Genomic DNA, 15,181 nt, shown 5'->3' with positions numbered 1-15,181 from the left:
TCCAGGAGCTTTCAGTCTCCAGTTCTCCCAAATCTAATCAACGGAAAACAAGCGTATTGTGAAATCCAGGAGCCAGCAGAGCATTACAAGCAAATAATTTCACATTAAATGGGATAATTATGGAGATTAATTAGAGAGAATTGTATGTCCTAGGGTGGTTTCTATAGCGGTTTGTGAAGCTTAGCTCAGAGAGAGAGAGAGAGAGAGAGAGAGAGAGAGAGAGAGAGAGAGAAATAAGTGCATACCTTTTTATGTCCCGTTTTTGAAGTTGTGCGTTGTTGTTTGTGTGTTTACGTGTGTTTGTGTTTGTGCATCTGTGTGCTTTAGTCAGAACGCTGCAAGCCGAATAAAGAGAATAAGAGCAACCACAGGAGGAAGAGAGGGAGAGAGAAATTGGGTCAGCGATCTAAATACCAAGTACGATGTCAACGGCAAATTATACACTTCACTGAGGTCTCTCGCTCTCTCTCCTGCCCGTTTGCTTTTACAGTTTTCCTTCATCTGAATCTTTTTCAATGTCTTTTTCACTGCTTCTCTGAATATAACATGCTTCCTAATTTAATTTTTCATCTCAGTTTTGGTTTTGTTTGAGGCGTGCTCTATTTAAACTTGAACAGCCCCTCCCCCACCAATGCCTTTAGCTTAATTCTCTCTTGGTTTCTCAAACACTCACATAAACCTGCTCAGAGCAACATACACTTTCAGTAAACTGAAAATATAATATAATGTAATAATATAAAGTATATATAAAGAAATATATATACAAATGAATATTTTTTATTATTAAGTTATATTTGATTATATAATAAATAAATGAATAAAATGTGACTGTATTAAAAAGTTATATTTAATTGTATAGTAAAATATAATTTATAATATAATAGAGTTTTTTGGTTTGACCAGTAAGAAACAATCCAAAGAAATTTAATAGAAATCTATTCTAACATTGTGTGTGTGTGTGTGCGTGTGTGTGCGCGTGTGTGTGTGTGTGTGTGTGTGTGTGTGTGTGTGTGTGTGTGTGTGTGTGTGTGTGTGTGTGTGTGTGTGTGTGTGTGTGTGTGTGTGTGTGTGTGTGTGTGTGTGTGTGTGTGTGTGTTTGTTTGTTCAGGTATACCCTACATCCTCACAAGATGGCAATATCTGGAATCCTTGTTGGGATTTTTTATTTTTATTTATTTTTAGGTCCACATGAGAAAAACGGCTTATAAATAATATTGAACTTTAATAATAATACAATAATACTATACTTTGAAAATGTAATAATGCAGAAATTTTTCTGTGATAGGTAGGTTTAGGTTTAGGGATAGAATATACAGTTTGTAGAGTATAAAAATCATTATGTCTATATAATGTCCCCATAAAACATGACAACCCAACATGTGTGTGTGTGTTTATGTATATGAATGGATGGATGCATTAAATTGATGAAAAGTAACAGTAAAGACATTTATAATGTTACAAAAGATTTCTAAAATGTATCGGGTTCTAAAACATTGAGCAGCAAAACTGTTTTCAACACTGAAAAAAATGATGAAAATGTCAAAAAGACGATATTTGCGCACAAAAAAAAAAATCCTTTAAATTTGCTAGAAGACTGATAGAATAATCAGCATTCTTACTGAGTTAGATGTCAGCATCCAAGCCCGGCCACCCACTTTGTCTTGTGATGGAAAGGGATAACATACTGTAAACAACATTATGATTAGGCCTGTCGCGATAGTCGATAAGTCAATTAATCGCACAATAAAAAAAAATGAGCTCGATAATTTTTCCGGCCGCGATAATTCCATTTGCATGCTTGTTTGTTTTCCTCGTCTCTCTCTCTCTCTCTACCAAAGAGACTGGATGACCACTCTCGGTTCTTTAGCGTATAGGAGGAGTGAACTCTCTTGTCAGTTGCATGGTCTTTGTGTGGGGAGGCGGCGCCGCGGCGCTTGTCAGTCACATGGTCTTTGTGTGGGAAAGCGCCGGCGGGACTGTTTGCGGCGACTGCCGGGAGAGAGAAGACGCTAGTTGTGAGTTGCGACAGCGAGCCCGATCACATGAAAATGCGTATCTATACCACGAATGTTATTTCTCGTGCCATTTATAGGCTACGCCAAAAATAGTTTTTGCGTGCATATGATACGCTCTTTATGGCGTGTAATACGCACGCACTCCTCACCCCTAATCCTAACCAAGTATTTTCAGTGCGTAGCATACACACGTAATAAAGTGCGTCTCCATCTTCCCGACAGTACACAATCACTTGACAAAGTAACAGGAGGACAAAGTAACAGGAGTAACAGTGCAAAATTGTGCGATATGGCTTGTTGAGGCTTTTTTTTATTTGTTTACAAAGGTCATAACTGTCAGTTTTGCCTGTTATGGAATGTATCACTATTTATGTCTAAAGCCTAATGTTTAATATTTTTTGAAGTGCAATTTTGTTTACATCCATTTTATTTATTAACATACATTTATTTTGTTAACAGACACTGAGAGTCCATTGCTTTTATTGTTTTTGGTTGTTTTGTTCATTTTTTTGGATATTTAATATGTTTTCCGTTTTTAATGTTTAATATTCTTTAGAAATAAAAGTTTATAGATCGTTGTAAAGGTGTACCTGCATTATTATGCCATTATAATTATATTAAATGAAAATGGTCTCAGAACGACAATATTATCGTTTATCGCGATAATTTCTTGGACAATTTATCGTCCAGCAAAATTTGTTATCGTGACAGGCCTAATTATGATTAAATATTTCAAACATTTACTGCCAGAACAGTGATTTCAGCCTCTTGAAAACACTTAACCCCTTCAATCTGCACAATGGATACAGCGGCTTTTCTTCAAGAGGTCACAGTCGGTTTATCATTGTTCATGATAGGACACATCTCTGAGATAAAAAATGACTAGGCTATAACTAACATGAACTAACTAATTAAATGAATTAACTAATGAGCTACATATTTTCACAGCATTTATTAACCTTTGAATGTGTTAGTTAATAAAAATGTTCATGCTAGTTCACAGTGCAAGATAATATAAACAGATTCAATATTTGAGTGTTGTTCATTGTTAACTAATGTAGTTAATTGTAAACAAATGAAACCTTTTACCAATTATACTTACTCCAATGCCAGCCATGCGTGTCATAAAAACACCTTTTGTGTCTTCTGCAGATCGACAACTGAATCAAATCAATACCATCTCATTCATTAATAAGAAATCTGGGCCAGTTAATAATGGCTATAGATGTGTTAAATTATTTTTATGAGGAAACTAAATGCCCTGTGGCTAAATAGTGGCCACTAGAGACAAAAATGAGAACCTGTGATTGGCTGATGAGTGGGTGAATGGGGAGTGTGAATAGGAGAGAGAGAATGTTGAAAGGTGTAGGAGATTGTCTTAGGAGTGAGGAAGGTTTGTAGCTAAAACCTGTCTTTTGTCACCGCTATAGGAGAACACATTGGATAATGTAATCCAACCACATGAAAGATAGATGGACAATGCTCTCTTTCTTTTCTCTCACTACGCCCATCTTTCATCCGTCCTTTCACACTTCTCACAGTAGTGTTTAGGAGCGAATATCAAATCTGACAGACAAGCGAGAACATAAAAATCCTTTTAGCTTGCTGAAAACTGAAATCTCTTTCTTCCCCTCTCTCTCTCTCTCTCTCTCTCTCTCTCTCTCTCTCTCTTTCTCTTTCTTCCCCTCTCTCTCTCTCTCTCTCTCTCTCTCTCTTTCTCTCTCTCTCTCTGTCACTGAAGTGCTCAAAATGTGTTATCCGTGCTTGACCTGTCTATTCACATGGGGACTTGTTAGGACTTCAAGGCTGACAAGGATGAAATGGCAACTCTTAGCTCAACCGTAATTATGATAAAGCGTTAAATTGTCACAGGTTTTCCATGACAAAGCACTTCACCAAATCACAGCATTACTGTCACAAGTGTCATAACATGAGCTCTTCTGTGACTCAGCGATTTGTACTGCTTGATAAGCCTGATGCACTTGGACATTTCATTGTGGATTATGTAAGCATATTGATTCCCGATGTACCCCATATTGCGTTTGTTGTGGTTTGTTCTGTGGCCGCACAATTGAAAGGATAGAGGTCATTGCTGAGCTTCAAGCTGGTTCACAATCGATCTCCAATTAAAGGTAGATGTTTTTCATAGCTGCAGAGCATATAATTATATCCAATTGCAACAGTCCAACGAGGCAGTGTTTCCCGTAAAGGACTCAAATTAACAGCCAATTAGAGGTCACAAGGTTGTAGCATTGGTTTTGGGTGGCGAGTGGTTCAAGCAGCTTCAGCTGTCTATTTCATGTGGCATGTTATGAAACTAGAAGTGATTTCTCATTAAATTACATCCTGTCAGAATAACAAAATTCGGGCTGAGCGATTTCCCTCTCACAATGATTTTTCTCTTTGTTTTCTTGGTAATTATACATCCGACTAAATAAATCAAGTGCCTGTGAGAACAATAAGCCTTGCTTATTAAATTTGCACCCCCTAATTGAGTGTGTTTGAAACAAATTGATTTTCCAATTCTCTTTGCAACAGTTTACGTTTCATTTGCCAGTCATTGCATCCAATTGGATCATTATATACCCCTTCTGTACTCGGCATCCAGTTCCTGGTGTAATTGACAGAATTCCAAAGCAGGAATCGGGCACTTTCCAAAAAGCTTGAGTACATCTTGTGCTGTAATTGTAATGCTTTTCTTTCTTTTCAACAGCGTGCTCAATCGGGTCCTATAAAGCAGTGGCCGGCTCAGTTTCGTGCACTGAGTGCCCAGCTAACAGCAGAACCAGTTCAGAAGGGTCTAAACTTTGCGAGTGTCGGAGTGGCTACTATCGTTCACCCACCGATGCCAACACCACCGCCTGCACAAGTAAGAAAGCAACCAGCTATATGTAAGAAGATAAGACAATGAGTAGACAATCCTCATTTATACAGGAAAAATTGAAAAAACAGCCTGTCACTGAGGCAGTTCCCTTTAAGGGACAACTTTATACCTTATCTACCTCTAAAAGATGTGTATTAGTACCTTAGAGTGCCCTTGAAGACCTACTATGAAGTTTTTAGGGGTAAATAAGGTTCAAAAATGTCCTTTTACTGCCCCAGTGGCAAACTGTTGTACCCCTGGTTAATTGCTTATCAGTTTTGGAAAAACTTTTGTCTGCCAAACCAAGTAATTTTTCAGATGATTCAGACATGATTTGTTTATTTGACATTTTTATAAGGCAATATTAGTTGTACAGTGTCATGTGGTGTGACTCCCCCAGAACTTGATATTGATTAATTGATCATTTATTTGTAAATAAAAATATTTTTACTTTGAGACAGATCAGAATATCTGTACACAGATCTTTTCAAGGTCTGTGCAAAATATATTACTTTTTACTTGATGAATACAAAAATAATTTAGTTGAAAATGGTATACAAGTTTTTCAGAACCATATCAAACCAATGTGAATACAAAGTACATTTCTAAAAACTAAAAAGATTTCCTTTTCTTTATTGTGGGCAGTCATTTGTCATCAACCCAAATTCCTCAAGTTTGAATTCTGCTCTGGTTTATAGAGGGTAATCATTAAGGCGGTTCAGCAGCGGGTGAGCACTAACAGTGTTTGTGAATAACTAGAGGTTTTCTTTCTCAGGCCCTCCGTCAGCGCCAGTGTCTTTATCATGGGAGTATGAGAGTTCAGAGGGTGGGGTTTCGTTGCGCTGGAGACCTCCCAGGGACATGGGGGGTCGGAGTGAAGTGTGGTATGGGGTGGTGTGCCGAATCTGCCCGTCTGCCACTAGCACACCATCCAGCATGTGCTCCTGGTGTGGAGAGACTGTCACTTTTTCCCCTTCTCAAACAGGCTTAAAGCAAACAAGGGTCACCCTCAAAAACCTGCTCACTAGGGTCACCTACCTCATACAGGTACTTACATACAGCACTTTGTTCATATAGAGCCAGAGCCTATAAAATTCTGAGGAGTCTCATACTGGAAGTACAGTAGAGACAAGCAGGGATAACATTTTGGAATGTTTTGTGGATTGACTTGCGCCATCAGTTGGATTTCATAGTGAACATCACTTACATACTGATAAACTCTGGACCTCTTCGTTTAGGGGTCACACTTGGCTCCTTATCGGTCAAAGGTGACCGAAGCCTTGAAATGTAACTCTTTTTTTTTTTTTCAGAAAATCACTGTACATTTTTCTGTTCAATAATATTTTTTAATTATTATTTAGAATTTTGATATCATTTTATGATACTATGCAATATTTATAAAAATTGTATGAGCCGTTTTTTTTCATTAGAATAATTTTTTTTCAATAAATGCAATATTTCTAATTAATATACAGGGAAGGCCTTTAAAATAAACAATTTTAAGTGATAACCTGTAATGTCGTGTAACCACTTGTATAGCCCCATATATAAATATACAGAGAGGCTTTTGGATTCCCATTGGGTTTTTGAAAAAAAAAAAAATCAATTTTCTATTATTAAAGTTTTGCGTTTAGATATATATTTAGACATTGTAAAGTCTACTTTTTGTCAAGGTTTAGATATTTTTTGTTAGATAAGTATCCGTTTTTGCATTATGTTTTCAATCAAACACTAAAATCTTGTTAGAAAGGGAACACATGGAAGCATTTTTGTTACTCAGTATTTGATCATTAAAAAATCTAACAAAATAAGGAATGGATAGCGATAATTCTTCATTGCTGTGCACTTTTTTTGTCGCTGATTGTATTTTGTACCACCAAAAGATTCTCTGAGTTTTCATATTTTTTCGTATTTTTCATTAATTTCTTATGTCGGTCATTTTTGACCACAAAGCAGAGAAGTGTGACTTTTTTTTTTTTTTTTTTTTTACCCTTTCTGTGTTTTCACAAATGAAGAGGCCAAGAGGGTTAAATGGGAGCATGATATAGGAGAGACCCAGACAAGTTGTCACAAACTATTGTTTGATATTTTTTATATTTGATATATTTGATTTAATATTTTTGCTGTTTTATGAATCATGTAAAAAATTTCTTGTGTTCTTTGTCATTGTTTTGCTGTGAACTTCCCTTCTACTGATCATTGCTTCTTAAATTAATGATTTTATAACAATAATAGCATGCATGTTTAATAGTTTGTTTTTCATAGCTAATACCATTCAAAAGTTCGTGGTCAGTGCTTTTTTGTTGTTGTTCAGCAAGGATGCATTACATTGATCAAAAGTGACAGTAAATGCATTTACAAAAAAATTATATTTCTATTCAAATAAATACTGTTCTTTTGCACTTTCTATTTATCAAAACAGCACAGCTGTTTTCTTCTCTGTTATTAGTAAGAAATGTAACTTGAGCACCAAATCATCATATTAGCTTAATTTCTGAAGGATCATGTGACACTGAAGACTAGAGTAATGATGCTGAAAATTCTGCTTGACTATCACAAGAATAAATTATATTTTCAAATATATTAAAATACAAAATACCTATTTAAATTGTAATAATATTTCACAATATTACTGTTTTCACTGTATTTTTGATCAAATAAATTCAGCCTTGGTGAGCATAAGAAACGTCTTTCAATAAACATTTAAAAATCGTACCAGTAAAAAGTTAAAGATTCTACTTAATAAAAAAAGTTGAAAAAAAAAATAAAAATAATAATCGTACCAACCTCAAACTTTTGAACGGTATTACATGTTCCTATACAGAAATTGTAAAGACAAAGTATAAGTGTCTTTATAAGTATAACTCATTATTATGCCTTAATGCTGCTTATGTGCATGTAAGAGCGTTGTTGCAGTGAGCTGTGTATGATTTGACAGGTTCAAGCTATAAATGAAGTGTCCGCGCTGAGCCCTTTTCCACCTCAGTTCGGCAGCATCAATTTCACCACCAGCCAATCAGGTATGAAGAGCATGTAAGCTGGGACCATCCGCAGTGCGCGTGTGCACCAAACTGTTTACACAGTGTATCTATGTCTTACTTCGTCTGTCTCCAACCATCGCTATGTCTAGACATCCTCCACCTCTCTCTTTCTGCTTCCTCTCCTCACGGTCACAGCTCTTTCCATCTAAAACTCTTTCCCTTCATAATATTTCATCCTCTGCTATCTGGACCCAGGTGGCTTTGGGTCACGATAGGCTGTCATCTCATATAATGGTCAAGAAAGCAGCAAGAGAGACGGAAAGAGATGAAAAATGGAGGGAGGATAATCAATGTGGCAGCCCACAGAAACTTTGGAAACAAACGGTGCAATTCAGATGTCCCTCTCTCGCTGTCTCTCTCTCTTCGTTTTCTATCTTTAGTAGTAATTCAAGCTCAGATGAATTCTGCAGACCTGTATATGACGAGTTTATGTAACTTAACCATTATTTATGCTTTGGGTGCTGCTGATTGAGTCACCTTTACAAGCGCTTCCACATGACTGATTAACAGACATTGGTTGAGACTAAGGGGGTCGGGGGCTGGAACAGGGTTGGAGAGGAGAATGGTTAACTCATGACCTCGTTAACACGGATGAGGCTTCAGCAATGTCTAACTAACCGTCAAACATGCACCAAAGCATGATGTAAATGGCTTATTTGGACCTACATGTGAATCCACGTGTGTATTATCGCTCTATAATGCTCTTTCTCTTTATAATGAGGAAGGCATTGAATATTCATTCAGAGCAGTGGAAAAGTAGGCTGCCTATTGTAAAGTGATGAGCCACCATGTGGTCACTCTTATAATTACATGTTCTTCTCTCAGTGCCTTCTGAGGTTCCCATGCTGCACCAGCTGAGCAGATTCCAAGACTCCATCACGCTGTCCTGGCCTCAGCCTGACCGGCCCAATGGAGACATCCTGGAATACCAGCTCCGATACTACGATAAGGTCATTACTGTTATTTATGCAAAATTCATAATCACCCCCCATAACCGGAGATTATGTTGTTAATTAAAACTAACACTATGAAGTTTTTGTTCATTGAAATAAAGCTGAAATTAAATTAAATATTAATATTACTTAAAACACTAATAATATTCAAATCGATTAATCACGATTAATCACATCTAAAATAAAGGTTTTTGTTAACATAATATATCTGTGTAAATATACATATTATTATATTTATATATATTGTCTGTATGTATATATATATATATATATATATATATATATATATATATATATTAGGGCTGTCAAAAGATTAATCGCGATTAATCGCATCCAAAATAAAAGTGTGTGTTTACAAAATATATGTGTGTGTACTGTGTATAATTATTTTGTATATATAAATACACACACATGCATGTATATATTTAAGAAATATTTGCATACATACTGTATATGTATTTATATATAATTTATATTATATATAAATATAATTATTTTATATATTAATTACAAATTTTTCTCAAATATATACAAGCATGTGTGTGTATTTATATATACAAATTTAATTATACACAGTACACACACATATTATTTAAACACAAACTTTTATTTTGGATGCAATTATTCGTGATTAATCTTTTGACAGCCCCTAATATATATATATATATATATATATATATATATATATATATATATATATATATATATATACACATATATACATATATATATACATATATGTACATATATACACATATATATATATATACTGTATGTATGTGTTTTTGTGTGTATAAATGTATGTGTGTGTGTATATATATATAAATATATACACAGACATGCACACACACAAAGAGAAATATATATAATATATATAAATATAATAATATGTATATATACACAAATATTATGTAAACAAAAACTTTTGTTAGATGCGATTAATCGTTAATTAAAACGTTTAATTTTGCCTTGGCAACTAACTGAAACAAGCTCAAGTACTAAAATTATATATAAAAAAAATTAAAGCTAAATAGAAATATTAGAAATGGCAAAAAGCACATAATATTGAAATAGAACTGGAAACGACATGAGTAAATGATACCATAATTAAAAAAAAATTGTTGAACTATCCCTTTACATCAATATAAAACGTTGTGTATGATGATGTGTAAATAACTTCAGCGAACAGATGGTGCTTTATTGTCACAGAGATGGTGCTTTCTCTCTCTGGCAGGGGTCTGACGAGGACAGCGCTATGAGCGTCTTCAGTGAAACCAACACAGTGACAGTTGGAGGTCTGATTCCAGGCTCCATCTACGCCTTCCAGATCCGTGCTCGAAATGAGAGAGGCTACGGACCCTACAGCCACACTATTTACTTCAGCACTCTAGCAATGGGTAGGCCAAAAATATAACGTGTTATGTCACACTTAATTTATCATTCTAGCTAGGATATATGCAAGCTTACTCATAAGCTATTAAATTTGCAGTCTCAGTAACAACGGTGTCTTCTAGCTGTGTATTTAGTAAAATTGCCCCTTACAGGATAATTACCGATTATGCTCTTCAGAGTTCATTTCTTTTCATTTTTCAGTCTGAGTATAATAATTTCAGTACAAAAAATAGATGCAATTTTTCTTTTCTATGGCTTCAGTACGAAATGCTTCTTGTTTAGTAAACACATGACCTATGCCTAGGTAAATATACACTAACTCAGAGAATTCATATGAACTCCTTTTGACTTAGCCTATATTATTCATTTAAAGTGCCCACAAATTTAAGCAATTGTCAGTAAATATAGCAAATTTTACATCCTAAAGTTATCATCTGCATATATTTAAGAACTAATTTAATCTTTTTTTTAATTAATACTTTTATTCATCAATTTTAAATTGATTAAAAGTGACTGCAAAGACTTTTATGTTGTTACAAAAGATTTCTATTTCACATAAATGCGGTTCTTTTGAAATTTCTATTCATCAAAGAATCCTGAAAAGTTTCCACAAAAATATTTTCAGCTTTGACCATGATAATAATAAGAAATGTTTACTTTAAATATCTTTTTGTGTGTTAATATAATGAAATATTATTTTACAAAATTATATTTTCAGTTATTATTATTTTTTATTATTATTTTGGTATTGCCATTTTTCTCTTTGTAGAGGAACAGTCTAAACAGATTCAAAATCGCCTGCCCCTAATGATCGGATCAGTAATGGGCGGAGCAGCATTTCTATTGGTTGTGATAGCGATCATCATTGTCTTTGTGTTTCGAAGGTATGTACATTAAAACCCTTGATCTCAGCTATTGTGTAAGATATTTGTATTAGTGCTGTCGCGATTAATCGCATCTAACATAACAGTTTGTGTTTCATAAATATATGCGTATATATATCATTAAATTGATATATATTGTATGTCTGTGTTTGTATCTGTGTATATACTGTACACACACATATTTATACATAAATTTATCCATTATACATTTATATCTCACATATATGTTAGATAAAAAAGGGTTGTTTATTGCATATCAAATTACAAAAGAACATAACAGTTATTTGGTCTTTTTCCTCTAGTAAAAGGAGAGAGAGCCCTTATAGTGACAGACTTCAGAGATATATGAGCAACAGAGGTGAGAGCTTTATGTCTTGTACCAGTGAACTAAAGTGAATACTTTGCTTTCTGTTCTCCAACAGTCACTTCATATATATGAATGAAGAGAAAAAACACATTTTCACTTCATCTATTAAAGTGGGCTGTATTCAGACTACTTTGTAATTATTGCTATTATGTAACAACTGTGTTTTAGTAAAGTCTACACCACAAGTGTAGAGCTTGTCAGTCTGAAAACTTGAGCAGACTGGCAGAATGTCTGTGACAGAACCAGTCATTAGAAGGGTGAAAACCAGTGTAGTCGGGGCCATGCGCACGTATAGAGCTGGTAAGTCCCGCCCATCCGTAAAACCCCAACTGGACCTCTAGGTTGAAAAATCGTCAATGCAAGTGAATGGGAGAAAATAATTATTTTCTGGTCCCGTTTGAATTGTGCCATGAATGTGAACATATGTTGTCTGTGAATTTTTTATATAACGTTTCATGTTACGAGTTTGACAGTATATGGTATGATTCTTCAGCTAGCAGTTGTGGAAAAGACATAACGAGAAAGACTACATGTCGCCTATGTGACGTCACCCCATAAAGTTGACTTACCCGTGGTTTTCGTCAACCTCAACGATTTTGTCCTCTCCCTGAAAGAAGGCGGTGAAGTGCACCAAAGACACAGCCATGTTTAGCGGGATCCGTGAGCTAGTGTCCGTGTGCGAATGGTGGTGACGTTTCAAACGCATCGAAAGCAGCGAAGAGTTGTAGCCTATACAAAGTGCTCTCACACAAAGTCTAACCGTATCAAACTTCTACCCGCTAAATTGTTGCATTCTTTACACGAAAAGTTATATAAAAAATTCACAGACAACATATGTTCACATTCATGGCACAATTCAAACGGGACCAGAAAATAATTATTTTCTCCCATTCACTTGCATTGACGATTTTTCAACCTAGAGGTCCACTTGGGGTTTTACGGATGGGCGGGACTTACCAGCTCTGCCGTATGCTTACTTTTTGCCCTGGGCTGTTTGCGTATTAAGACTTCTACGGATCAATATTTGCGTGTACCCACTTGTTTGTTTTTTTTTTGCTTCGAAACTCCATAGTCTACTGTCATGTTAGCTTCCCCTTTAACTGTGTGTCCAATGATGTTGTGTAAACTCGCGATTCTTTGTTGTAATTGATAGGCTACATACCATGCATTAGCACTTCTATCATTCTACCTTTTCCCGCCCATCATTGACTGACGGTGCGTGTTCGCGCTGCAGCAAGAACTCCGCTCAACCCCTAAATAACCAAAACTGTCAAGTACTAAATAAATATTTATACCATAGTTATTGGAAATGAAAACATATAGAGTTACGATATTAAATAATTAAATACATTGCACACGCCCACTTTCAGGGCTTTTATAAGCGGTAAGTTCCCATACGAACTGAAAAGATAATCAGCGCAACCTGACTAAAGCCCGGTTTATTTATTTGTGCATGAATGGCACGCAAATCACTGTATAAATTCACTGTAAAACAGTATATGATCAATAAGTTTTGATAACATATGTTTTTACATTGCTTTAACTCATCAAAATAAGTTAAGCAATTTTCAACTTTTTTAATAAGTTAAAAAGATTGAACTAATTTTTATTTAGTCAGTTTCATGTAATTTAAGTTGAATTGACTTAAACAACCAAGTGGATTGTACTTACAAAATTTAAGGCAGCAACTTTTTTTTACAGTGTACTCTGAATCTCATCACACCTCAAAAGTGCGATAAGATTTCCGCGAGCCCTTCGTGACATCGATGATAAAATGTGCGACCCATTTGAATCCTATTGAGAATTTAACACTTTAAAACGCTATAGAGAAAGTCAAACATGACATAGAACAGCCATAAACTAAAAAGACTGATGAAAAGAAGAGAAAACATCATCTTGTGCCAACATTTATTAGAAAGCTTTTTAAACTATTTATGACCACCCTTACTAGATTTTATCATGATTTATTGTGGTAAATTTTTACTAACTTGTATAATTTATCATTTCTGGGCCTGGTTTAACAGACAGGGCTTAGATTAAGCCAGGATTATTCCTTAGTTAAATTAAGACTTTTACAAACGTGCCTTAGAAAAAAACATTACTGCTGTGCATCTTGAGACAAAACAATGACACTGATATATTGTAAAATATATCAGTGCAAGTTGCTTTCAGTTAAGACAGCTCAACTGGGTGAAACTGTGTAATGTGGAGTTTTTTTCATTCAGGTGGGGTGAAATATTACGTGGATCCCTCCACTTACGAAGACCCCAGTGAGGCAGTCAAAGAATTTGCACGAGAAATCGACCCTGCTCACCTTAAGATCGAAGAGGTCATTGGTGCTGGTTAGTACATGTGTTAAAGTTACTTTTCCAGTGTCAAGATAGCATTAACTTGACATACAGCATATAAATCAGATAAAACAAGCATTATGGATTCTATGGCTTTATATGTTTAAATGTCTGTTTGAAATAGAACAATCTAATGACTGGATTTTTCTTTCTAGCTCAGTTTGGGGAGGTGTCCCGTGGCCGGTACAGGCCACTAGGTCGTAGAGAGGTGTTGGTTGCGGTTAAGACTTTGCGTTGGGGAGTGACAGACCGTGAGAAGAATGTGTTTCTCAGTGAGGCAGGAGTCCTTGGCCAGTTTGACCACCCCAATGTGCTGAAACTAGAAGGTGTGATCACACGCTCCCCTCCTGAACGTCTTATCACAGAGTTCATGGAGAACGGCCCTCTGGATGCCTTTCTCAGGGTAAGAAGTGACAAGATGTTATATTCAGTTTTTTATATATATATATATATATATATATATATATATATATATATATATATATATATATATATATATATATATATATATAAATGAACTATATTGTTATATTATATTTAAAATATGACAAGATGGAAGTTAAATTATCAAATAGTTTATGAAGAATGACCCTTAGATGCCTTTCTAAGGGTAAGAAAAAGTGGCATTTTTGGAGGGATTTTTAGAAGAAGGACTCTGACTCTGAGATGGCGAACGGGAACATGGTTTGTGTAACATCAGCAACACATTATTAGCTGTTTGGTGATGTAGTCAAGCAAAAGGCTAATCATATCAATTGCCGTTATGTGTCCGATGGTGTAGAGAGCTATAGATAAAACGCATTACATTCTGATACATCGACTTGTAGACAAGCCTGTATAATTCACTCTTCCACTTCTGGAATATGGCTGAATGAAACCAACATTTCCTCTTGCCCATTGTGTAGCCTTTACTACAGTAAAGTTGACAGAGTAGATCAGGTAGTCTGAGCTGATCTTATGTGATTGAGTGGAGGCGGAGACTAATTTGCATATTCATGGATACACGTATACTAAATCAAGCATGGGTGTAGAGTTCCATTCAAGCGATTTTAAGACATGAATAAATTATTTTCACAGGAATTTTTTTTTTTAATTTGTCATTTTAATTTAGTTTTAAGAGTTAAAATTATTGACTGCAGGGGAACTTTAAATTAAATGATCACAATTTATGGAAAATGGATGCTTTTCTGTGGGTAAGAAAAAAATTGTACAAAATAATTCTAGTACTACTACTAATAATATTGATTCTTATAAATTAAACATATATATATATATATATATATATATATATATACTAATTAAAAATTACATTAATAAG

The 15,181-nt window shown here is 35.0% G+C and overlaps 1 protein-coding gene across 1 annotated transcript in view; it reads left to right on the top strand.

Moving 5' to 3' along the window:
• Positions 1-15,181, top strand: part of ephb6 (eph receptor B6) — a 52,050-nt gene that overhangs the window by 30,943 nt on the left and 5,926 nt on the right. Inside the window, exons 6-14 of the mRNA XM_081388135.1 lie at positions 4,729-4,884; positions 5,654-5,925; positions 7,817-7,898; positions 8,745-8,869; positions 10,107-10,269; positions 11,034-11,148; positions 11,451-11,506; positions 13,741-13,857; positions 14,019-14,266. Coding sequence (XP_081244261.1) covers positions 4,729-4,884; positions 5,654-5,925; positions 7,817-7,898; positions 8,745-8,869; positions 10,107-10,269; positions 11,034-11,148; positions 11,451-11,506; positions 13,741-13,857; positions 14,019-14,266 — 1,334 coding nt within the window. The remainder of the gene's footprint in view (positions 1-4,728; positions 4,885-5,653; positions 5,926-7,816; positions 7,899-8,744; positions 8,870-10,106; positions 10,270-11,033; positions 11,149-11,450; positions 11,507-13,740; positions 13,858-14,018; positions 14,267-15,181) is intronic.

The sequence above is a fragment of the Scardinius erythrophthalmus genome (genome assembly GCF_964197995.2).
Source record: "Scardinius erythrophthalmus genome assembly, chromosome: 16".
NCBI classification, from domain to species: Eukaryota; Metazoa; Chordata; class Actinopteri; order Cypriniformes; family Leuciscidae; genus Scardinius; species Scardinius erythrophthalmus.
Note: the sequence above shows the minus strand (reverse complement) of the source record. Positions and strands in the feature narration are given on the sequence as shown.